At 37.6% G+C, this 26,543-nt stretch overlaps 1 protein-coding gene across 1 annotated transcript; it reads left to right on the top strand.

The window, feature by feature from the left end:
* The first annotated feature begins 11,178 nt into the window (after positions 1 to 11,178).
* LOC120537317 (transcription cofactor vestigial-like protein 3) lies at positions 11,179 to 26,256 on the top strand. Its single transcript, XM_039766181.1, has 4 exons — positions 11,179 to 11,318; positions 15,831 to 16,099; positions 18,019 to 18,432; positions 25,424 to 26,256. The coding sequence occupies exons 2-4, from the start codon at positions 15,889 to 15,891 to the stop codon at positions 25,465 to 25,467; spliced, it is 669 nt and encodes a 222-aa protein (XP_039622115.1). The 5' UTR covers positions 11,179 to 11,318; positions 15,831 to 15,888; the 3' UTR covers positions 25,468 to 26,256.
* The last annotated feature ends 287 nt before the right edge of the window (positions 26,257 to 26,543 follow it).

The raw sequence follows: 26,543 nt of genomic DNA, 5'->3' as shown, positions 1-26,543 counted from the left end.
TTTTTCAGATGTGAGTGAGTTTATGAGTATATGAGAGCATATCCTTATGCTGTACATATACCCTTGTCCATGACCATCTCCTGAATTGTTTGTGATGCTTCTTTGGATAGGTTTTAGTGGTGGTGACGCTAAGATGCACACACACAATCACAGGTTTGAGTTAATTTATATACCAGTCATATGTAGTTCATTTATGTTGTGAGCACCTTTTGCTTTGCACTCCTGCATTGGGTTTATGTGCACACAGGTAATCGGATTAATGTGAATAACCTGATAAGGGCAGAAACCTGGATTCTTAATAATCCATGTTTACATATGCAAGTAATCAACTAGAGTTCTCCTCTGGAAAAACATTGCAAAGTTATTGAACTGTGCAAAAAACAGTTAAAATGTCATTCTTGGCCACTGTGAATCTGAAAATAAGCTTGATGCTTGTGATAATTTTCTTGTGTTTAAGTATGTCATCATATTAATGCTTTATTCATAGGTTTCTGTTACCAGATTACATGTAGCAAACTCTTTTTTGCTTGACTGTACAGTGGAGCCCTACAAAGGACCTAGTATGTCAGTTTCTTCCCTTACACACAGTGCTGCTGCAAAAATAATAATAGTAATGCTGCAAGTATTTTTACTTTAATGCAATAAGTGTTAGTTTTCCTCTTTCTTGAAAAGCTAATTGGACTACTTAACGCGAATTACTTTTAATGTGAGATTGAGATTTTACTGCTGAGCTTAAGCAGTGTATTCTCTGCTCATCAACCCATAATACTGAGACTTCTTATTTGTGCCAGGAGAAGGAATAACACAATCACCTGAAGATTTGCCTCTGGGAATGTATTTTGTGGATGCTTCTACCTGTGGCTGCTGAAAGCACATGCAAACAAATACATGTGCAAGCCTGACAGAGAAAAATGGACATGCACAGACCACAAAATCCCTTAACAGTAACCCAGTTATGGGTTTACCTCTTGCAATCAGGTTTTTCAGAGACCAATAACACAATTTCTCTAATCAGAATAAGCAGTTTGCAGTGTCTTGAATGTACTCTTACCAGAGTTGTATTTTTCAGTGCTTGAATGCTTTTCCTCCACATTGGTAATAGTGCAGTGGCAACATTTTTGCACTAGGTCAGAATTGCATGGCTTGAGGCGTTTTTTTTCTAATGTAACCAACACTTCCTGAGCAATGTGTATTGCATAACACCAATATGGTTCTGTGCTTGTAAAATTACAAGTTGGTGGAGTGGATATTTTCAAATGAAAATCTGAATTATGCTGATATTTTTAGAAGTGCACAATAAGAATTTTTTGGCAGCAACAATTACAACTTTTGTTGGATAAGTCAATCTTGCATCCTTGAGAGTGACAGAATAGTTGACTGCTTTGAATGAAAAAGTATTTCAAGACTTGAAGACTATGATTATCATTTATAAAGAATCTTGGTGGATTTACCACAAAAAACTGCTACAGCTCCTCTGACAAGAGTGTGTGTCCTTTCTTTGTCTCTTAAAGCGGTATGGCCTTATCCTTCCACTATTCAAGCAAGTTTACTTTTTTCTTGTGCATCTTTATACATCATTTATCCAAGTGTTATATGGATCACTTCAGACAGTCTCTTCATTTAATAAAAAAGCAGTTCATTTATGCAGTTAGGTAATTAAATTGTGATAGTAGCATTTTTTTTTTTTTAATTATTTGTTCTTTCTTATTAGACCTTTGAAGCTCCCGATATACAGTGTCGTCTTCCTGCAACCCAGAGATCTGCATGTTAGGGTTAATTGATGAATCTGCTTTGGCCCTGTATGAGTGCATGTGAGGGCAGGCATACGTGCACCCTGAAGTGTACTGGTGTCCCATCCTAGACATATCCATACCTTATACCTGATGCAACTGAAATAGGCTTGTTTCATTATGAGTGGATTTTATTGAAAATGAAATGTAGGGATAAATAAAAACACATATGAATGATCATAATAAATGTTGAAAGTCAATAGTTGCTGATAACAAATAAGCAGGAGAACAAGGGTTGGTATTTTTTTTTAATCAGTACATTTTTCACCTTTATATTCCAAGGTAACTGTTCCTTTATGTTGATATTCTGAAAGAGATTTTAAAACATTGAAAATTATTTAAAATGTTGCTTTTATTTTAACCAAGCTTTAATGTTAACATTATGAGCTGCAGGAATCTGACAGAATTCTGCATATGTATTGTATGCATTGCACAGAGCTGCAGTGAGAAGGTTCTCTACAATTTAGAATTGCCAGACATCTTAAAGGCGAGTCTTTCTACTGTGGGTGGGAGATGCTGTGAGATTTAAGGAGAGCCAGGATTTACCAGCATGGAACCAGAATACAGCATTATATTGCTGAATATGTATAAATTCCAGGTAATGATTTTTCAGGGTAAAAAGCTACTATTTGGTATTTAAAAGAAAAATAAAAAACTCAAACACACTTAATCTATTTCAGGATTTCAAGGGGCTAGAGTTTATCCTGGCAGGAACGAGCCTTGTATAAGTTATGAATTCATTACAGATGCTTTGAGTGTGTATTAGTAAAATACTAATATTGATACAAGATTTAAAAATTCGAATACCCTGATTTTTTTACACTTATGTAGTGATGTGTAAAGGACATGCAGAAAGTGAATGGCCAAATATCAGTTTTTTTATACATGTAAAAAAATTGAGATAATCAACTTTCAGTTTTTGTATGTTAAAAAGTTACACATAAATCCTAAGATTTTATTAGCTCCCAAATTATACAGTTTAAGGTGGAAAGAAGAATACAATTTAAGAACACTATTCAGGTACTTTTTATTTTATGTGTCCTTGCTCATATACATTTAGTACTTTTTCAGATTCTGCTCAACACATCCATATTGTCAGTGTGAAAAAGCACATTATTGAAGCATTACTCAGTCAGACAGCCAGGAGTAATTTTAGAAAATGTCTTCCATCTTTGCATATTTCTTACCAAGAAGGATTTTGACAATTCTTTATGGCAAGTCACATGAAGATTGTTTGGATTTGTCTACTGCACTTTTATGTCTTGTCACAGATTCATTCATTTTTATAATTTAGTACCATGAGTTTTAGTACATTTTCAGTTAGTGTCAAATTATCAAGATGTCTATCAATGGCACTAGTACATTTTTGTTGCCAATGATGTTCCACCAAGTGGCATTTATCTTCAGTTATTGCTAATGGAACAACAGAATAAGGAATTTTAATTAGCATTGTGGATTTCACAAAATTGTTTTTAAAAAAACGTATACATATAGTACAGTGTTTTCCTCTTCTGTGGTACTTCTGTTACTGCACATTTATGATGGTATGTTTCAGATCTTTAGACAAAATGACATGCAAGTGAATGAATCACACTTTTCTTTTACTTCTGTCATTTCTTGAAATACTAAATTTATCCATCACCAACTATCACTGTATAATAAAGTGATTGCACCATCTTTAGCTGAAGTTTCTTCAACCATAAGCTTAATATACTTTGAAGTCAGTCTTTCAAATCAGTGTGGAGGAGTTTTAGCCTCCCAGTTCTCCTTGAAGAACTGTTTTAAATTACAAACACTAGTGTAGTGGCTGAGCATGAACTGGTTCAGACCCCGTTGCAGCACACGTCTATTGGATTTAGGTCTGCACTTCGACTAGGATAAACCAAAACTTCAATTTTGCCTTTTTTCAGGCATTTTTCTGTTGGCTTGCTTTTGATTTTTGGATTATTATCTTGTGGTTTGACCCAATCACGGTTAAACTTCAGGTTGGTTTCTTTACTTACTGTAAGTCAAACTCCTCACACTAACATCACCATGTTTGACTTTTGATTTGATATTCCTAATGTAGTGTGCTGTGTTTGTTTCATGGTAAGGCTTAATGGGACTCGTGTTATCCAAAGAATTCCACTTTTATCTAATCTGTACAAAAGCATTTTTTCTGAAATCTTTGGAGTTACCCAGGTGCTACTTGGCAAATGAGAGACGAGCATTTAAGATCTTAGCAGTGATTTTCATTTTGCTTCTTTCCAGCTAAATCGTTCTGATTACGGAGTCATGAACATTGACATTTGCTGAAGCAAGACATGCATTAAGATCTTTGGATATATTTTGGAATCCTTCAAGATGGTCTTGGAAGATTTTACTTTTTGCTATTTGAATTAATTTGGCAGGCCGCCCACTCTTGGGAAGATTCGTTGCTGTTCCCAGTGTGTTTCGTTTGGAGATCATGCCTGTCACTATGGTTTGGAGGATTCTTAGAGCCTTAGAAATGACTGGCTGATGCTTTTTGAACTTTTGGACTGGTCACCCTTACTGTGGTGACATTTATATTAAGCAGAGCTGTCTGTAATCAATCAGCTGATTCAATGTATCCCTTTCACTAGGGTCATTTAAATGGGGGCAGTTAGTTTTTCACACAGTGTAAGTTGGTGTTCGATAGGATGTGTCATTAAGTGAATTAAACAATTTAAAACTGTTTGATCAGTAGGGTGCCCTTTGTCTAATATTAGATTTGGTGGAAGACCAGAACATACTTGGTTTCAAAAATTTGCAAGAATCGGGGAAATCAGGAAGGAGAAAATACTTTTTCACAGAGTTGGACTTCTACTGCATATCTCAGACGTAAAAATCTAGCAGTGTTAAGTGAGGAAGCGTCTCGTTCTAATTGTGTATCACTGCAGATTGTCAAAATCGATGTTGGAAACCCACACAACATGCAGATCCTACACAAAGGGAATGTGAATGTGAGGTGGCCATGTTTCCATGACAAATACCTCATTGCTTGTTGTTTATAACCAGAATCTGCCAATGAATTGGGGGTGTGCAAGATGGCAGATAGTATGGGAGTCGTATCCTGCTCAGGGCACACAGCAAGCATTGGCATTTGAGGAGCTGTGCCATTCTGCCACTGGATACATTTTTCGCTAAACAGAAAGCCAGCTAAGAATGTCAAACTAAACTTGTTCTGTAAACATTAACAACAGTGTGATGTAGCAGCACTACCAGCTGCTCCACCATCTCTCTTCTGATAAGAAATATATAAAATATCAAGTAATTCAATTAAGATTTCTGAATTTCACGGTTAGTCCATTTTAGTAATTTGTCTTTTCTTTTGCTCATCCATTTACATTAATTTCATAGACCTGCAGATATTATATATCTTCTTTCTGTGCACTTTGAATATTCAATTCCACATAAGCACAGCCCATTTTCTTCAATTATACACACTTACAATTTTTATAATGCACATTAAATTGCTTAGTGCAGAAAACCATTTAGCGAGATCTATGTATGGCTAAAAAGTATAAGGAAGTCCTAAAAGCGAAGCCCACAATAGATGTTTTTATAAGGTTCCTTAGAGAAATCATGCTGAAGAGAAAGGGGATCGTTTTTTGGATATTTTGAAAGTGCTGCAAATAGAAATAGGTAACAAAGAGCTTCTTGTAATAAAAGTATTAAACATGATGGAATATTATTATTATTATTAAGACTCTAAACTGAAGGTCTATTTGCTCTTCTTAATGCAGCACGTCTCTTCTGCGCTTTGCTCACCGGTTGCTCTTGCTGACTTGGACATTCCTCACGTGGTAATGGCTGGGCCATTATCATAAAATTAATTCAGTACTTTTTGTGTTTATAAGCTCTGTAAGGTTTGAGGCCTTTTATTTCCTCATATGTATACACAATTAAGAATGCTAACAATTCTAAACATCTCAAACTTGTCAAAATGCTATTACTATAGTTACGGCTACAGAAAACACAAATAACCTGAGCTGTTCTTAGGAAGCACTTGAGTGTAAAGTCTAATGACGAGTCAGCCTTGTTATCGGTCCATGCTTGGTCTGAGAAAATGATCCTTTTTAATTCTGATGCAAATAGGACTACTCAATTTCATTTAAAACATTTCCTGGGGTCCCACATGCATTTTATCATCTTGCTTAAAATGTTTACATTTTTATGTAGTTTGCACATCACACCATTAGATACACAAATTATACCCTCACCTTAATCTTACATACAGTACGGGCCCTCCTAGACAACAGGAAAGAGAATTGTGTGTAAATGCTAATTATGGACTGTAGTTCTGCATTTAACACAATAAACTCCTCTGAGCTCATCATCATGCTGAGGGACCTGCGTCTGCGCACTTCATTGTGCAGCTGCGTTTCTAACGTCTTGACAGGCAGACTCCAGGTGGTTTGAGTGTGTTGGCCCCACTTCATCATTCCTCACCCTTAACATGGGGCCTCCACAGGGCTGTGTACTGAGTTCTCTACTGTGCTCCCTCTACACGTATGATGGCATGGCTGCACGTGACTCTAACATCATCAAGTTTGCTGGCGATTCAGCTGTTGGTGGACCAAATCTCGAATAACAATGAGCAGGCTTACATCTAGGTAATGGAGAGTCTGACACACTGGTGTCAGGACATCAGCCTACTCCTTAATGTCAGCAAGACAAGGGAGCTGATTTTGAACTTTGGGGGAGAAAAACTGCAGAGACACTCCCGCTCCCTCAGAATTAACTGATCAAATGGTGAGGATGGACAGTTTTAGCTACCTTGGTGTCCCAACAACAGAGGATCTGACCTGGTCCAAGCACATCAGCAACTTAGTGAAGAAGGCAGACAACATCTTTGCCACCTTAGGGATTTCAGGTTGCCCTCCCAATTACTTCTACACTTCCACCGTTGGAAATATCCTGACAGGAAGTACTATTGCCTCGTTTGGGAGCGCTGCAAGACTGCTGCAGTGAGCTGAACACATCGCTGAATGTGCAATCTCAGACATCCAGGTCATCTACACCAAGTGATGTTGGACCAGGACAGAGAAAATTACCAGAAATCCCAGCCATCCCTACAATGGCCTCTTCTCTGTGCTGTGTTCAGGGAAATGGCACTGCTGCCTAAAGACCAGGCCAGAGAAACAGAGGAGGATCTTCTTTCTACAGTCTATCTGCATCCTAAATGAGGACCGTGCCTAGCACTTCATGATGTCCTATTGTTATCTCTCTTGCTTTAAGTTATGCATTATTTATTTAGTTATTAGTCAATCAGTCAGTCGTTTTCCAACCCACTGTATCCTAACACAGAGTCACGGGGGTCTGCTGGAGCCAATCCCAGCCAGCACAGGGCGTAAGGTAGGAACAAAGCCCACCACAGGGCACACAAATACACCCAATCACACACTAGGGACAATTCAGAATTGCCAGTGCACCTGACCTGCATGTCTTTGGACTGTGGGAGGAAACCCACACAGACACCGGGAGAACCTGGGAAGTGAACCCAGGCCTCCTTACTGCGAGGCAGCAGCTCTACCACTGTGCCACCATGCCGCCCTATTTAGTTATTATTTATCACATCTTTTATATAGCGGTGCAGTGCTAGCGCTGCTGCCTCACAGTAAAAACACTCGGGTTTACATCCTGTGTCCTCCCTGTGTGGAGTTTGCATGCTCCCCCTGTGTCTGTGTGGGTTTCCACCCACTGTCCAAAGACACGCAGGTCAAGTGAATTGGCACTGCTAAACTGGCCCTAATGTGTGTGTGGTGTGTGCAAATGTGTTTGCCCTGTGATGGACTGGCAGGCTCCAGCCCCAAATGACCCTGGTGTGGATTAAGTGGGGTAGAAAAAGGCATGACTTATTTTAGAGTTCTGTTATAATGCATACTATTGAACTCATTTATCATAATCATTTTTACTGATGTAAGTCATGTACATGTTATTCTTTTACTTTCTTCTTACAGTCTTGTAGTTTAGCAACTAAGCATTTCACTACATGTTGTACTGTATGTATAATTTGTATATGTTAAATAAAAATGGACTTTTCACATTGTTGTATATGTATGTGACAACAAATGTTTTAATAGTGTGAATACACTATCTATTTCCCTTTGACTATCCAACACAATCTTTTTCATTATTTTTACATGCATTTATTTATTTTCTGTGTCTTATTATCTGATGTTTCAGGTGAAGAGGATACAAGTTTCACAATTATGAGGTAATACTCGCATGTAGCGACATGTCACATATTGAATTGGCACATGGAAGTAGACATTTCCCTAACACGTGACAATAAGGACCTTATAAATCTATCTAAATAGCTGTCTTGTACAACACTACTGGCACAAAATAATAGACACTGATTTTGCCATCATCCAGCAATAATAAAAAAAGTAAAGATTGTGCATCTTGGTTTAAAATCCTGTACCACAGAGTTGGCACGTTTTCCTAGAATTTTTTTTTTTTCTTTGTCCTCACGTTTTCCTCCACCGGGAGGGGAGCAGAAATGTACAGATTAGTTTCATTATTCTAAATTGCGACATAATAGCTTTTGAAAACTCCAGGAGGTACTTTTAATAAGCACAACAGTTAAGTATGTGTGTATTTGCATGTAGTTCTGCGTACTACTCTTCTGCAAGGCAGCACGGTACATGGATGTTGCATTTGTATATGGTGGAGAGCACTTCCATTCTTGAATAAAGAAAGCCTCATGGTTTTTTTTTTTTTTTTAAAGGTCACTTTTTATATAAATGTAAGTATTAGTAAATCTTAATATAATAATATAGACCTGTTTCCATACATACAGTATTTCACAAAAGTGAGTACACCCCACACATTTTTGTAAATATTTTATTCTCTCTTTTCATGGGATAACACTGAAGATATGACACTTTGACACAATGTAAAGTAGTCCGTGTACAACTTGTATAACTGTCCCTTCAAATTAACTCAACACACAGCCATTAATGTCTGAATTGCTGGCAACAAAAGTGAGTACACCCCTGAGTGAAAAATGTCCCAATTGTGCTCAAAGTGTTAATATTTTGTGTGGCCACCATTATTTTCCAGCACTGCCTTAACTCTCTTGGGCATGGAGTTCACTAGAGCTTCACAGGTTGCTACTGGAATCCTGTTCCACTCCTCCATGACGACATCACGGAGCTGGTGGATGTTAGAGACCTTGCGCTCCTCCACCTTCCATTTGAGGATGCCCCACAGATGCTCAATAGGGTTTAAGTCTGGAGACATGCTTGGCCAGTTCAGCACCCTTACCCTCGGTTTCTTTAGCAAGGCAGTGGTCGTCTTGGAGGTGTGTTTGGAGTTGTTATCATGTTGGAATACTGCCCTGTGGCCCAGGGAGGGGATCATGCTCTGCTTCAGTATGTCACAGTACATGTTGGCATTCATGGTTCCCTCAATGAACTGTAGCTCCCCAGTGCCGGCAGCACTCATGCAGCCCCAAATCATGACACTCCCACCACCATGCTTGACTGTAGGCAAGACAAACTTGTCTTTGTACTATTCACCTGGTTGCTGTCACACACACTTGACACCATCTGAACCAAATGAGTTTATCTTGGTCTCAACAGACCACAGGACATGGTTCCAGTAATCAATGTCCTTAGTCTGCTTATCTTCAGCAAACTGTTTCCGGGCTTTCTTGTGCATCATCTTTAGAGGAGGCTTCCTTCTGGGACGACAGCCATGCAGACCACTTTGATGCAGTGTGCGGAGTATGGTCTGAGCGCTGACAGGCTGACCCCCCACCCCTTCCACCTCTGCAGCAACGCTGGCAGCACTCATAAGTCTATTTTCAAAAGACAGCCTCTGGATATGATGCTGAGCACATGCACTCAACTTCATTGGTCAACCATGGCGAGAGCTGTTCTGAGAGGAACCTGTCCTGTAAAATCGCTGTATGGTCTTGGCCACCGTGCTGCAGCTCAGCTTCAGGGTGTTGGCAATCTTCTTATAGCCTCGGCCATCTTTATGGAGAGCAACAATTCTTTTTTTTTAGATCCTCAGAGTGGTCTTTGCCATGAGGTGCCATGTTGAACTTCCAGTGTCCAGTATGAGAGAGTGTGAGAGCGATAGCACCAAATTTAACACACTTGCTCCCCATTCACACCTGAGACCTTGTAACACTAACAAGTCACAAGACACCAGGGAGGGAAAATTTGTAATTGGGCACAATTTGAACATTTTTCACTTAGAGGTGTACTCACTTTTGTTGCCTGCGGTTTAGACATTAATGGCTGTGTGTTGAGTTATTTTGAGGGGACGGCAAATTTACACTGTTATACAAGCTGTACACTAACTACTTTACATTGTCTTAAAGTGTCATATCTTCAGTGTTGTCTCATAAAAAGACAGAATAAAATATTTACAAAAATGTGAGGGGTGCACTCACTTTTGTGAAATACTGTATATTTACTAAGACATGTAGTCGTGCAGTTCTCAGTGTATGCATTAATTTCTGAAACAACAAAAATCACTGAAACTTCACAGATTTGTATAATCTTGAAAGGGAATAAAATTCCCCCTAAATAATAATTAAAAGGGGGGTATACCATACAATGCTTTTACCAGCAAACACCATCCCAGACACTTTTATAATTAAAGTACATGGTCAAAAATAGATGCTTTATTTGAATAGAGTTATGCATTTATTTAGCATAACGGGGAACTGAACCTTTCCAGGTTTCCAGTGTACGTCCAGTGTATGGAGATCATATTGCATTTACTGCTGACATTCAAAACAAATCCAGAATGGATAACATCTTATTGGCATCTAGTTGCATACAGATGCATGTATTGGTGCAGTCGTTAATAAATATCTATCTATCTATCTATCTATCTATCTATCTATCTATCTATCTATCTATCTATGTATGATGTGTGTTTTGCACTGTTTTTTTTTTCATTTTGCAACTTTGTATGTGGCAGAAATGTATAGCAGTTTTTAAAATGCATACCGAATAATGCCAGTTGTCCTTTGATAATAAATAAAAACCTGGGATTAATATAAAAGATTATCAGGTCATTCAAACGGAATACTAAGTTGAACCGAAGGTGCTAAAAGAGCTCCAGTATGTATTCTTGGTTTTTTCTCGTGATTCCTTCAAAGACAAACTGACTCTTTTACGGAGATTTATCTAACTCCAGCGCTTAAGGCGTGACTCCGGTTTGTCTTGACACCGCCGCAGCCTGACCGACCTGTCCGAGTGCATTCTGTTCATACCTGTCTGCAGGTTGAGGGGAGGAGCTATAGTGAGCGGAGATAACAGATTGGCTCGGAGAGAAAGGAATCGGCGTCCTCTGGCTTCCCGTCCAATAGAAAAGGAGCTTTCGGATGCTCTCCAAACTGTCCTGAGAAACTAGAAATTCGACAGGTAGTGTGCAGAGGAAGACGCTTAACCGTGTCTGTACCTAATGTCGCAGGATGGCTAACGACGTTATGGGACAAATTTCAGCAGTGTGAGCAGAGAGAAGAAAGATTACCAGATAAGTGGCGAGTAAGCGCATGTAAGTTCATATTTTGTCACTTTGTTAGCTATTAGGATTTAGGTACAGTAAGGCTGACTACCACGTTCAGTTGGTATTTTTCATTTATGTTAAAATAAATAAATAAACATTTTCTATGCTTTCTTCCAGAAGCTCAATTACTAAAGAAAATTCGATTAAAATGACACGGCAAGTGAAGCGCGAGAAAATAAACGTGTACTGAAAATGCATTGCAACGATCTAGCAGTGTAACCAGTATATTTAACTGGGCTTGAGGAAACACCAGCTCTTACGACGGGACTGTAAATCACGACATGTCTAAAAAGAGAACAAGCATAATTTGTGATGAGACTTGTCGCTTGATTGACTTTTGCGTAGTGCGGTAAAGCCCGCATTTAAACTAATCTAACATCCTGGAAAAAATAAGCCCGGTAAATTTCCTGTTGGTAATTCACTATGGTTGTCAAAGCCATGCACCTTGTTATACAAGCCTAGCGACTTTTCAGATGTACTTTTAGTCTTAAGCGTTATTTTAGATTCACTTTTAGTCTTAGCGTTATAGTGTTGAATGAATAAAATGACTATTTAATGGCAAGAATGAGTGTAAAGCAGGAGTCCGTCCTAGCCGGGACGCCTGGTTATTCTGGCGACACAATCGCGCCTCTCAAGCTAACAAGCACTTTTTTAGGAAATCGGAGTGTGCGACAGGCACTACAAGAACACGCGGAGAATGGGCAAATGCCACACAAGCATTGACCCATCAAGGAGTCCAATCTGTGTTCCATTAGCTCTTTGGCTGTATAATCAATAAAGGTGTCGTCTATTTCCCATTTACATATTCGGAGTCAGTCAGTTTCACATTGCCATATTTGTAAGAATAACAACTCAGAGGAAATAAAATCCATCCACTTGTCCACAGATTTCACAATAATTTAACCAAAGATTAAGGCGGCCGTGTATCAGATGTGCTAAGGCGAACTACAGAATTCTTTATTTCAATAGTAAGTCCATTATCAGCTGAACATTTGGGAATGTTTATCCATTCACTTTGCCAATCCAGAGGTGCCTTAAGACGAATCATTAGGAAGGGAAAACCCATCCTTTACGGGGCAGCAGGGCATCTGAACGGAGACATACCCTAATTTACACACATGAATTCTGACATTCACCCTGCTACAGAGCCTTGTGACCACCTATACTCTGTCCTAAAACACGACTTTCGTTTTGCTCTGAACGCTGCACGACCATTCTTCAAATTGTAAATGATATCATTCACTGCTGCGAAACGGCTGTTTTATTATACTGCAATGTAGACTGACATTTCTTATTTCAATACTTAGTTCGACTACCATACATCAAGAACCTTTACCTCCTATATGGAGTAATTTGTCAAAAAGATTAAAAGCGGAGATGATTAAGTAGGCAATTGTGTCCTTTTGACACGCGCTGGTTCTCTTATTTTCTTATTCTCACTTATTTGAAACACTCAATGAAGCCAGTTATGTTTTTAATTGCACAATATCAGCTTGACAGGTCAGCTTTTATTATTATTTCCAGATTTCTTTTTAAATTTCCACTTATTTTCAAAGTAACAGTAAAAACAAATTTAATAATCATATATAATATTATTTAAAAAATCTCATCCAGATTATGAGGGTCAACCAAGCAGATGGCTTGATTTTAGTAATTATAACATGTATTTATTTCAACAGGTTTAGTTCTAGACACATATCAGCACTGTTAGGTTCTTCTAATTTAGCAGAAGTAAATATTTCAACATAAACAAGTATAACTGTCATTTACAACAATCTTATGAATATTATAGACAATGTAACCATTAAATAATATAATAAAGCACCATTTTGCAATGACTCATCAGAGGCAGCGTACTACAGCGATTAATATTGCTGCCTGACAGCTCCGGGGTGGTAAGTTCAGTTCTTACCCTGAAGTTGACATGTTTTCTCTGTAGGTGTGCTCTTTGTTTCCTAGTTTTTCATTCCACGCTCTGAAGGTGTGCTTGTAAACTGGTGGCTCAAAACTGGAGTGGCTAATTGTATTTGAGTGCCCACTGCAATTGACTGGTGCCAGTTGCAGGACTGTTTACTGCTGTGCCTTCATTAGGCTTTCCACAACACTTTAATTTAAAAATGTGGGTTCCAAAAGAGGATGGATGTCATTTAAATGGGCTAATGGGGAAGAAGATATATTATGAATATGAAAGGGGGAAAGCAATATTAGCAATCTCATGCATATTTTGTTTTCAAAGACACTGGGTCTAATCATTGACTAGAGCTAACATGGAGTGCTCACTTCATTACATACACATTGCAGCTACCAATCAGTTTAATACATCTGAATATGAAAGTAAAATACACACAAACACAGGGAGAACATACAAACAGATAATAGCCAGGCTAGGGTTTCAGCTCAGTCTCGTAATATTGTCAGGTAGACATATTAGCCACTATACTAAAAAAACAATATGACATGTCATTGTAATGTTTTAGCAGAGAAAAATGACAAACTCTGCAGTTTGGATTTGTGTCCAGCTGATTTGGGTGCATAAAGTGACATGCACTTGGACGGTCACTATAAATTTGGAATAATATTTCTAAACTTTTATGCAATAGTACAAAAACCTAATAGATGGATAGATGGCAGCATCAGTTAAAATGGCATAATGCTAATAATAATATTATAAATAGAATATGAAATGTTTTACTTAATTTGTACAGTTCTAAACTCAGACAACAGTGAAATATGAATGATCTCTATAATTGCTTTGTCATACTGAATGGTACAAAACTATAACCTTTCTGGCATAAACGGATTTATGGAAGTTGGTGAATTAGCAGAGTGTTTGTCAGCTTGCACTCTACATTACTGGAATGCTTCTTCAATGAAAGTTAAATATATAAATAATCATTGGGGTGACTGGGTCAGCAGACCCTCCATAGTAAGAGAAGGCCCTTTAAGCATCGGGTCCAGATAAGGCCTTGACATCCAGCTTGAGGGAGCCATAAGTTTAAATTTTAAAACATTTCCATAAAAGCTGTAAAATGATCTCTGATTCAACTTTGAGGAGGTACAGTAGTTTGAACTCCAGTTTTCATTCCACTTTATTAGCAAGTGGATGGCTCTCGTAACATTTTGTACTTCATTCTGTTGTTCTGTGCACTAACAGGGCGTACAATGGGCTGATACACACTAATTTAATATTGTTTCTTTGTATCAGTATACTGCTGCTGGATTATGTGAATTTCCCCTTGGGATTAATAAAGTATCTATCTATCTATCTATCTATCTATCTATCTATCTATCTATCTATCTATCTATCTATCTATCTATCTATCTATCTATCTATCTATCTATCTATCTATCTAGTACTTAGTACTGGCATTTCTGCACTTTTCACAGCAGTCTTTGTTTGTTATTGGCAGTGGTTCTTAGCTTATTAACATGCATCCCAGATATTTTGGTGCCGGCACTAATCTCAGATGAAATATAGTGGTACAAACTATAAGAGAGACCACATATGTTAGCATATTTCTGGTCTTAAAACTCCTAGGGTCTCCCCACCCTGCTCTCCAATTGAACTGAAGTATATATCGGCCGTCAAAATTCTAAGGGAACCAAATCTCCCCCTCCAACACTTATGTTTCTCTAAATTGCAACCATTAAGATACTTTCTAATATAGTTATGATATTATTTAGCAGTTGACAGGCACTACCATACAGAACATGAGCCTATGACCCCTGAAGGTGGAGGAGTATGAAATGTTGCCTTCTCTGAGTCAGCTTTAGAGGGAGTGAACAATGACTTTGTGACAGAAAGAAGATAATAAAATAAGATCAGATAGTACAAGGAGAGCTTGGAACAGAGAATTAAACTTCATTGAAAGACTGTTGCAGTCAGGGTACCAGGAGCCTCTTCATTCATATATTAACAGAACAAGATTGATATTTACTGGCTTCATGTGAAGACTGCTTGTATTCCTTTCTTTCCCTTTCTGTATGTGCTTTGGTTTGCAGTCACATGTGCATTTGGAAAAAGTGAAAAGGCGTAGGTACTGAAACTCGTATCTCGATATCATCCTAAAAGACGTGCAGGTTAGGTGAATGAGTGTGTCTTTTTAGCCTATGACTTAGACCCTGTCAATGGTTCAAATTCAGATTTATTGTCAGAGAGCCACTGGGTTAGGCTGTGGACACCAACCCTAAATTAGATTTAGCATGTTTGAAAATATATGTGTATATTTATTTTCAGTTTATGCATTTTAAAAGATGTAAAGGACACAATGGACACATTTATAAAGCAGTCTTATTTTGAATGCAGGGACACTATTTTATTTGTCTTTGGTATCTTGAGGCCACCTAAAGCACAAATGCAAGTTGCCCGTTTTGAATAACTGAATAGAGCTCTCCCAATGCAATCGTGTCATACTGAAGTTAAGGAAATGTTACTTTTTACAGTGTGAATGTGCAAAATGAAAATTCTATGGAAGATTATTTTCTTTGTTTTTATCCCAGGAACAGCAGCATCAGTATACTTGAGTAACCGACAGAGACTTCATAAAGAGTTACTGTGATGGAGGAAGACCTGCGACCATCTCCTAGTGGAGTTGAACAACTGGCAGACGCCAGTGGACAGTCCCGCAGTGTCCTCTTCACCTATTTCCAGGGAGACATCAATAGTGTGGTGGATGAACATTTCTCCCGTGCGCTCAACAAAGTCAACAAGCCCAAAGACCTCAGTATCAAGGGCAAAAACAGCAAGATGCCAGGAAAGGAAAGTACAAGTATGTGACATTTTCTCTTCTCCTGCTTTTCACTGAGTGGAAAATAATAATGGAGTGTTGGTTCTTAATTGACCTCCTTCTGGCCCTAAATGTGTTTCTAAAGATTTTGAGGCATTTTTCTAAACACAATTCTGTCCTCACATTATTTATCATAGCTTTAGAAAAAACAAAGCATTTACTTATAATATTTGTTTTACATTTAAACACATATTTTTAACAGGAAGAGGGGAAAACAACAGTGTCAAACAGAATAATTTATTTAGGAATAAGGTGTTTAAAAGGGAACATTCCTTCTTTTTTGATGTATGGCTCCTTCGGACACTCTACAGGACCAGTATCATTATTAAAATATGTTTATATATCTGCTCCTTGTCTAAAAAGATATGTTTTATGCTTATATACCCCTACCTTCTTCATGATCTTCCTTTCCGTTAAATGGAGTTGCCCTGGTGGAAGTGTCTATCTCTTTTCTCCACTGCATTCTGTTTCTGGACATTTCCTTATTACATCCTACCTCTTGCAGATCGTCCTCTGGCACATTATTCCATCTGTGTTTTTGTCTTACTCTCTTCTTCTTTTACCTGGCAACTCTCATCTCTATTACACTTCTTAGCACGCTGCTTTTCTCTTGTCCTTAAACATGTCTGATTGGAATTTCCTTCAACAGTATCCATTTTACTTTTAGGTTTCCCCTAATATGCCAGTTTTGTACCTAATTTTGTTAGGTTCACTCCTGCATAACCATTGCAGCATTTTCAGCTCTTGAACTTCCATTCTTTCAATCTTTCGTCTAGCAGTCCCCCAAGTGTCTGCACTAGGCAACATTTTTGGTCTCACTTCTGTCTTGTATATTTATTTTTCTTTTGTCACAGATTATTTTGCTACATGTTGTTAATTTTTTTACCCTGCTTGGATTGTCTACTTTCTTCCACTAATTCTCTGCCCCCTTGAATCATTGATCTTAAGTACCAAAAGACCTCCACTTCTTCCACATCATCTGCTCCAAACTTCACTCTCCTGTTCTTCTTTTCACCAGCGTAGGAGCAGAATGTATATTGAGTTACTGATATGGCTTCCTTCATCCTAGCCTCTTCTAATCTACAGCACGAGTTTCCTTAAATTAGCTGAGTAGCTCAAAATGTTTTAGTAATATCTAATATCTACATTTTTGAAAATCGGAAGTAATGCAATGTCACATTCAAAAGCGGGAGAGTTATTGAACGAATACACTTTAACAATCTGATTCTTATTTAATTTACTATGTAAATAAAATAAACAATATGGCCTTTGCTGGCCTCCTCTGAGTATGATAGTGAAATACAGAAATCTGATAGACTTGTGCAACCAAAAATTGGTCACTGTCTTAAAAATAAATCAATTGGGAGCATAATTTCAAAATTTCAGCCACTAATAGTGACATGATAAATTATAGACCTTTTTATTACATTTAAAGCCCTTTTGGGGTTTTGGAGGAAAAATTCAGATGATCAAATATTCAAGCAACAGGTATGAAAACTATATGAATTACAGACACAAGCATCCATAAAAATGAGTGATAATATCAAAAATTGCCCCTTTAAAGACTAGAACTAATTTAAATGGGCTTCATTTTTATTCTTATGATTTTTATTATAAAAATCAAAATAAGACAATAAAATCGACTCTTTTCGAATTGGTACTTTTTTTGGCTGTGCTAATACACTTTTAATGAGTCAGTTGGATATAGAGAATTTTCAAGTGTTAAAGGAAGTTGTCCTATTGTAATTTTTCTTATTACTGGGCCAGACATTTAGCGTCAGTTACAGTATCTTTGGTTTCTGTCATGTGTAACACCTTCTAGAGCATAAGACAGTCAAAAGAAAAACATGTAAAATATGTAAATAAGAATAACAAACATCAAATGATACTTTATCTTCTAGGTGACCCCTCAGTACCTGTCCCTTGGAGCTTCCCTGTACAATCTTGGATGGATAATTCTTACCCACCTCCCAGCTCTTCTCGAATTCACTTTTCATCCCCAGCCAATCTGCATCCACATTCAGAAGGGTTGCCCAGCACTCCTAATCCACCCCCAGGCCTGTGGGCCTTGCCTGGCAGGAGTAGCAGCAACAGTACCTTTGGAGTCCCACCAAGTGTGTATGCACAGGCCATTGGGCAAGACCACTCTGCGGTAGTCTCTGAGCGACAGTACGCTAGCTCCTTCCTCAATCTTCTTCATGGTGAGAAGGTGCCAGTGGCAAACAATCTCGACGCAGCTTCTAAGTCACAGGTTTTACCATCCTGGGAAGGAAACAAATCATCTGCTCTTGGGTCTAGCTTGACCCTTGATTCAGGTAGTAATAAATATTTTACTGTTCTGGGGGGAAATCTGCTAATGCTATAAAATATGCATCTCAGATAAGTGGTTCTTTACTGTTATACTGTAGTATTTAAAGAATTTATAAACAACAGTCTGTAGAATTGTATCTGATATGCCCAAAGTTTTTGCATTTGACACCATGATAAATGGGTGCATTTTTCAAAATAATGTAAAACAGTAAAGTTATGGTACGTATTTGAGTTATAATTTGATTTTTTTGTTAGTGTGAGTGCAGGAATGAATGTGTGGATGGTGGAAACTAGCACACTGTCAAGGGATGTATCCTGCCTTATGTCAGATGTTACCACGATTCTCGCTCAGAGTATGTAGGTTTGACTGAGTTCTTTTATATCTAATTTGATGCTTTCTGCAGTCTGACAGCAGCATTCTTTAATGATCATCACTCATTATATACAGTATTTACTTTCTTCTGATAATGTTTTGTCTTTCGCACTTAAAAATTCCTAACTTTTGTGGAAGGTAAGTGCATTCTTGGTCAAGAAAGCTGTTAAAATTACAAGTTACATATAAATATATTTGGAGCTTTGTAATATTTCTTTGAACAAAAAGTACTATGATGATGTTATAAATGGAGTTTTATGAAAAAAAAAATATAACCAGCTAGTTGATAAGCAATCAATCACAAGTTAACGTTGCACCATTAATATCATAGAATATCCATCCATCCATTATCCAACCCACTATATCCTAACACAGGGTCACAGGGTTCTGCTGGAGCCAATCCCAACCAGCACAGGGCGCAAGGCAGGAACAAACCCCGGGCAGGGCGCCAGCCAACCGCAGATCAGAGAATATTACAGTTCAATATCAATTATTTTAAATGAGCAATACAATAAAAACAAAACAAGAAAATTGAGGAGGTGCACCATTGGGAGAAGCTAGCAGGACCATGAAAGTGTTCTGATAGATTTCAAAAAGCAAGTTTGGAAAGGAGCTATACAAGTTGAGGACAGCAGTAATACAAGAAGAATCACAAACAAGAAGAGAGCATTTAGTCTGTTGAGCATGGTTGTTTTCTAATAGCCAAGTAGTCTCTATATCTATTTCTGGTATTAGTATAACATTACCAAATGAGAATCACAGCAACATTGATAAACAAAAAGGGTTTTACAAAAAGAAAAAGGATTGTACTTATCAAGCCCAACTACAATATTAAAGAACAAACATGGTACAAAAATAATCAAGGTAGGAGCAGCAACGGTGAAATAAATTCAGCTGAGATATTCAAAACTTGGTTTATGAACAATAGGAACGTAAGTTTTGGATGTCAATTATGTGATTAGATTCAGAGGTCTGCATTAATAGAGACCACTTAACTAACTCTTTTGCATTTGTTATCATATATAATCTAATCTAATATATGTAGCAAAGTTGAAGTGGAGTGAAACCAGGTAATTACAAATGTACTGTGCATTATTTTATATAAAATACTTATTCTATTGTATGAGTAAACTGTTTTATGTGCCAGCCGGTTTCTAATTCATTATTCTGTTTCTTGCCTGCCATAAAAAGCATGACTTCTTCTATTTTTGTGTAAACTGTTTCTTAAAACCTTTAGTTTTTTTTTCCAATATTTTTAAAGTGTCCACTTTGTTATAAACATACACCATTACAATTGATTCTCAATTAGCTGCTTCTCTATAAGATTCATTGTTATCTCCACCAAAGCATTCATTGTAAGAATATAATATATCAAAATCTCATACAATGAATGCCTTGTGCACAAAAAGCCCAGACAACAATAAACAACAGCGCTCATTTGTTTAGAAATGTAGAGAACTGTTAGGTGTTCCTGAATCTACAGAGTAAATTCAAGGACTAGGAAACATGATGCTTAATAAATAATAATGTTTATTTAAAGGCATCAGCTAGGGCAAGCAAAAAAATGGAAGGTCAAGAGCAGGGTTCCCCTTGATCGTGGATGGTTAACCCAGCATATGTCTTCAAAGCTCAGCACAACAGGGCATGCTAAACACGTACCCAATTTGGACTGGCAGACAGCTCTCTGTTAAATACGGGTCAAGGGTTCAGTGCTGGTCTAGATGGAGACTAAAATAAGCACCATTTGAGACAGCTGAGTAGTGTGTTGCTGCTGGTTATAGTGCACCCTGTGCTATTGTACTTACTTACCATTAAAATAGAAACTTAAATGATTTTAAAGTGTTCTAAATAGCTAAAATAGTTTCCAGTACTTATTTCACATTTAACAGTGAATCAATAGTAAGTAGCAACAGAAACATATGAAGTGCTATTCTTCCGTCAACCTAGCCATTCATTTTTATCACACTCTTTCAGGAAATCACAGCATTTTTGAAAAGCCACAAGAAGGATATCAAGAAACATACTTGGTAGACTTCCCATCTACTTTTAATGCCACTCAGTCCTACCTTACTGTAGAGCAGATTATACAAAACTTGAGATTTTGACAGGAAGGACACCAAGACTGAAAGGGAACCTATTTGACACATTGTCCTTGTAACCGAGTCTTTACAGGACTGTGACCTTTCCCCTTTTTTATGATTCGATCCACGTAGAGGTTCCCCTCAAAAAATGGAAGAACAATTACATTTAAAAATCATGATAATGATTGGCTGAGAATACTTTATGAGACTTACATATCTCATGATGTAGGGTTCAAGGATAATATTAGCTAGTGTGAGAAATGTTTTCTACAATTTAATGTGTCAAAAACTAAAGAAATGATAATCGATTTTATATGTGACATCATACCCCCACAAGTGACAGTCATTGGATTGTTGAACATTGTTGAATGAAGCAGACAGCAAGAAGAGGAAGAAACACATGAAGTGTCTACAGAAACGGAACCAGTTTTGATTTTATTCTAGACTTGTGACACCTTCAATAGAATTCATATTGAGCAGCTTTAAACTTATAAATTGCTGGCTTGGTTTGAAAATCTTAAATACAAAAAGAAGAAAGCTGTGAGAGTGAGCTGCGGAATTATAAGGAACCAAGAGACAACAAAGTACAAGTAGTGCAGAAGGCCCTTCAGTTGAGATTCCACTTTTTGCCATTAAAGTTAGGTGTTAAAGACACAGAATAAAAATGAGTGGGTTCAGAACTTTCATTCAAATAGCTGTTACCCTTAAAAATATTTATTTTATTAGGTAAGTGCAGGAGTCACTTTTGGTTTTGGAGAATTGATTTGTGTTGATAATTAAAAAGCTTTTGTTTGAGTTTTCAAGGAAATTTATTCCTAGATCTGAAACTCATTTTCATCAGTGATAACTTCCAAAATTTTATTGCAAGCTGGTTAATAGTTAAGAAGGAAAAATTCAAGTTAAGAGATAAAAACTTCACAGTGATTGAGATCATCAGTGGCATCTCTTTGTGTTATTCAGTGTGATTCACACTTACGTTAAAACATGGATGCATACTGAATATAGGCAGTATTTGGAGATAACAGTAAACTCCTGAGGGGGCCACAAACTAAATACATCCATCCATCCATCCAGTATCCAACCAGCTGTATCCTAACTACAGGGTCACGGGGGTCTGCTGGAGCCAATCCCAGCCAACACAGGGCGTAAGGCAGGAAACAAACCTGTGGCAGGGCGCCAGCCCACCGCAGAAACAAAATACATGCAGTACATAAAGATCACAAAAAAAAAAAAACACACCAAGATACCTTTCAAGGTAAAGAATATAGACATATACATAAAAAGAAAATGAATTCTGACTATAAACAGCTGATAAAGAATTACATTAAACAAGTCACTGAAAAACATGTGCCTGTCATGTCAGGGTCACTTGCTGCTTTCTCTACATGTCAGAACTCAATAAAAAGTATTTTGTTTTTTTCTTGTTTATTTTCTATTTCAACCATTGCTTTAGTTCTTTCTTTCTGTTTTTATGATGCCACTCACTGGTTGGTGTGTGGTCTGCAGGCGTACAGCAGTGTGTGTAGCTTTTCCATATCTCTAACCCTGCCCTGTTATGGTTCATTCAGCTTGCACCACCACCTTGGCTATGATTCAGTTTTTGCACTACAGAGGTTGGCACCAGAAGGTCACGCCGAGTGGACAACAGTCTCTCAGGGTGCATTCAGCCTGCTGGAGCCCCACATTAAATATTTACACTAAAACAATATTCAAATCTAGCAAGTCATGTGCAGAAGCAATTTAAAATATTTTAAAATGTTTGGGATATATCATATAAACTACTCAACTGTGCTCAAGCTCAGTGCTGTTATGGCTAGTGAGCTCAGATCTGGAATACTGTGTGGAGCTCTGGTCAGCACAACGTTTAAAAGACTGAAACACCAGAAGCTGTCAAAGGAAGTGAAGCCAAGTGTACGTCTGGAAGGAAGGACATGCCTTACCCAGACAGGCTAATGGAGGCTGCATGTAGACCTGCTCTAGCTCTCCAAGAAACATTCATAAAACAAATCCGGCAAATTTTTCCACATAAATAATGAAATATTTCCTCAAGGACAGTGATGAAATGCATTGAAAATGAAAATCAGTAGGGTGCCACGGTGGCGCAGTGGCCAGCGCTGCTGCTGCCTCGCAGTTAGGAGACCTGGGTTCGCTTCCTGGGTCCTCCCTACGTGGGTTTCCTCTGGGTGCACTGGTTTCCTCCCACACTCCAAAGACATGTGAGTTAGGTGCATTGGCAATTCTAAATTGTCCATAGTGTGTGCTTGGTGTGTGTGTGTGTGCGCACTGTGGTGGGCTGGCATCCTGCCTTGCGCCCTGGGATTGGCCTGTAGTTAGGTTATAGTGGGTTGGATAATGGATGGATGAAAATCTTCACACAATGGGAATATGGTAACAAATCACAGATAGGTAGCCAAATAAATCTGAAGGAGACAGTGGTCCCCTTTTGTTATGCTTTTGTGTCAACTTTCCATCATTTTGTATGTTCTTTTTGGGCTTTTTCCAATTCATCGGAATGCTGCCAGGTTAATTGTTGACTGAAATGTAGAATTTTGTGTGTAAACTGTTATAGACTAACATGCCATCCGAGTGTTTTTGAGAGTGGCATGCATTAAGGACAGGATGTAGAGTAGTCTAGCCCCACCACCATTCACTCTGTGTTTAAGATGTTATGAAATAAGGGATTCATGGATTGCTTACTCTGCGGTGGGTTGGCACCCTGCCCAGGATTGGTTCCTGCCTTGTGCCCTGTGTTGGCTGGGATTGGCTCCAGCAGACCCCTGTGACCCTGTAGTTAGGATTCTTAGGAGTTGGAAACTGGATGGATGGATGGATTGCTTACTACGTTTCACCTCAGGGCTTGTAATTCCTCAAGATGATAGTTTTACTGTTTTCCTCATCACGTGATCTTTGTAGTTTTTCACTGAAACTTTTTTTTGTGAAAGTCTTCATTGCCATATGTCATCACAAATATTCATCTCCGCGTAGTCTTGATAGAAATAAAGCATACTAATTTTAAAGATGTGTTTATAAAGGATTCATAAAGTTAATTTTAAGGTGAAATTAAATTAATTCTGAACTGCTGTTGCAAGAAATCCTTAAGATTTTTCATTGTGCTTGAGTATGCAAGGTGTTACCTTTGAGAAATTCTGCATTAGTTCTTAAATAATGGTTTAAATAACTTGTTGAAATTTTAATGTTAGACTTATTTCTTAATTCTTAATTATATCTTAATAGTAAATACTATTATTGATGTACTAAGTTATAGCTAATTTATCCAGGCTGACTCACTGTGTTTGAGATACCTTACTATATTAACTCTATTGATGCATTCCTTAAAATAATTATTTAACAAATGTATTAATTTTTTTTAGCTCACCCATGAAATAGTCATATAGATTTTAAAATAATAAGTCCTTTATTGTAGAATTGCATTCTGTGCTTAAATCAGACCAAGTAAAGGCAATTCCAACAGTAACCTATCCTGGATGGGCCTGAGGTCCACTGCATTAAGTTAGCTTTGCCAATAGTCTTAGCAGAATGTCTTTGACCTGTAGAAGGATATTTCTTTAAGAAGAACCCACTCTAATGCACAAAACTCCACAAACAAGGCACTCCAAACTGCAATCAATACAGGGGTCCACATGTACAGTAGCTCCAATACTTTACGATCCAATATCACATCGTCTACTAGAATTTTTGTGGTGATATCTTTTGCTTTTTCTATAACTAATAAGGTGAGAGCAACCAAAAAATCAAAGTGTTTTAGCATTTTCTGCCAATGACAAAATTGAGCTAAAAGATTAAAATATGATTGATGCCAAACACAAAAAATGTGCTAAAAGTTCTAGCAATATTTCTGCCTGTAGTCAATGCCAAAAATGTCATGGGGTCAATGCCTGAACCTAAAAGTGACATGAGAATGAAGTTTAAAAGCCACAGAGACTGAGCATTGGAAGCAGACAGTCACCTCCCAACCTCTGACTCAAAATGGCTTTAAATCTAAATTGTTGTTCCCAAACTCCAAGTTATGAAACTCACAAATCAGTCTCAAGGATGTCAGGTCAGACCGACCTCTAGTCCACTCCTACATTTCTTAAGAAGTATTTTTAAATCAGCCTTACCTGATGAAGTTCTAGAGACCTTGATGAAGGCCAGACATTTTCTTTTACTCGAGGTCATGGGAAGAAAAAAAATGGCAGTGTATCCTTTGAGATATCATTAAACACAGAAATTTCAGAATTATATTTGTAATGATGGTTACTTCGTATACTGCTCACTGGAAGCTGCTTTCTGCCCTCAGTGACCAGGAAATAGGATTGTTAATTTTAGTAAATGTTGCTAGGCTGTTAAATGAGTGGCTGTCAAATCCACTGCATAACATAAAGATTAGCTGAATTTGTGCATAAAATAAAAATTATACACTTGGTGTGGGGCCTCATCCAGATGGTGTATTAAGGATAAGACCCATAATATTAACATGTTAAGGTTGAGTAGAAAGATCTGGTATACATATTGTAAGTTGGTTTTTCTTTTGTTTTTCAGGAATACACTCTCCAGACAAGAGCAAAAATATTTATTGGTACTGAGTTTAGAAGTATGTAAAAACCATAAAATTCATCTAATATGTGCCATTCTTCAATATAGAATTCAATCAAAGGTTGTGAATTATTGTGCACAACTGTATCCTGTACTGAGTATCCAACTTTGGAATGTTCTTGCATCCCTGTGCATTTAGCACATTTTGAACACACCGCCTTTGTGGAACTGGTTCTATGGCAAGAAAACTGTGAATTTCTTTTGATACGGAGAACAAACACTAGGAAATGATTTTATTGGAACATCTGGATATAGAACAAAATTATGGAGCTCAGCAGCAAGATGTAGCTTAAAACAGCACTGTCACCAAAATTCTTGGTTGTCAAGCAAGACTGTTGTCACTAGTGGTGAGAATGGCCTGTGACTGAATGCACTGTTACTGACACCAAGACTTAATTTAAATTCTATAAGTATAAATTACTGGTGTAATCAGTTTTTCTTTAATTTCTTGGAAAAAAAAAATCTGTTTTTGATCAAAAGTCAATTGCAACCTCATGTGGCTGCATATAACCAAGTACAATATTGTGAAATGTAATTTGGGAAGAAGCTATCTGCAGTAGTAACGTGTATACGGTACCTTATGTATATTTAGCATGTGCATGTAAATAAAAATACATTTAGATTTGTATTCATATACTGTATACTGTATTAGCTGTTCGTATTACCTGAGAGCCTTTAAGTTCAATATGCATATCTTGATTTTTATTTTTTATTATTATTGTTGGTATTATTGGTTTGAAATTGTATGTTGAAACATTAAATGCACTGTATGCCCTTTACAGCTTCTGTTGTCCAAATATATGTTGCCTTTAAGGTGTTTTGTTTAGGAGCCATGATATTATGACATAAATAAATAGTTGTACTCTTGTTATAACCAGCGTTCCAGAAGATTCTAGCCTAACTCTAGACTCGAGCACAATAGAGCAATGTAGAGATGGCGGTGACACGGAGGGACAATTCTGTATGTGGTCAGGAAATATAGTCAAGCCCCTGGAAAATGAATTTATGTGACGCACATAATGTAGAACAGGGATTCAGGAGGGTTACCATTGCTGCAAGTTTTCAG

Source organism: Polypterus senegalus, chromosome 10 (assembly GCF_016835505.1).
Source record: "Polypterus senegalus isolate Bchr_013 chromosome 10, ASM1683550v1, whole genome shotgun sequence".
NCBI lineage: Eukaryota > Metazoa > Chordata > Cladistia > Polypteriformes > Polypteridae > Polypterus > Polypterus senegalus.
Note: the sequence above shows the minus strand (reverse complement) of the source record. Positions and strands in the feature narration are given on the sequence as shown.

Bases quoted from the DNA above. Each gene is read 5' to 3' on its own strand.
- LOC120537317 (XM_039766181.1), top strand. From the start codon at position 15,889: ATGGAGGAAGACCTGCGACCATCTCCTAGTGGAGTTGAACAACTGGCA. The intron at 16,100-18,018 runs GTATGTGACATT...TTTATCTTCTAG, and splicing joins GCCAGGAAAGGAAAGTACAA to GTGACCCCTCAGTACCTGTC. The intron at 18,433-25,423 runs GTAGTAATAAAT...TTTGTTTTTCAG, and splicing joins TAGCTTGACCCTTGATTCAG to GAATACACTCTCCAGACAAG.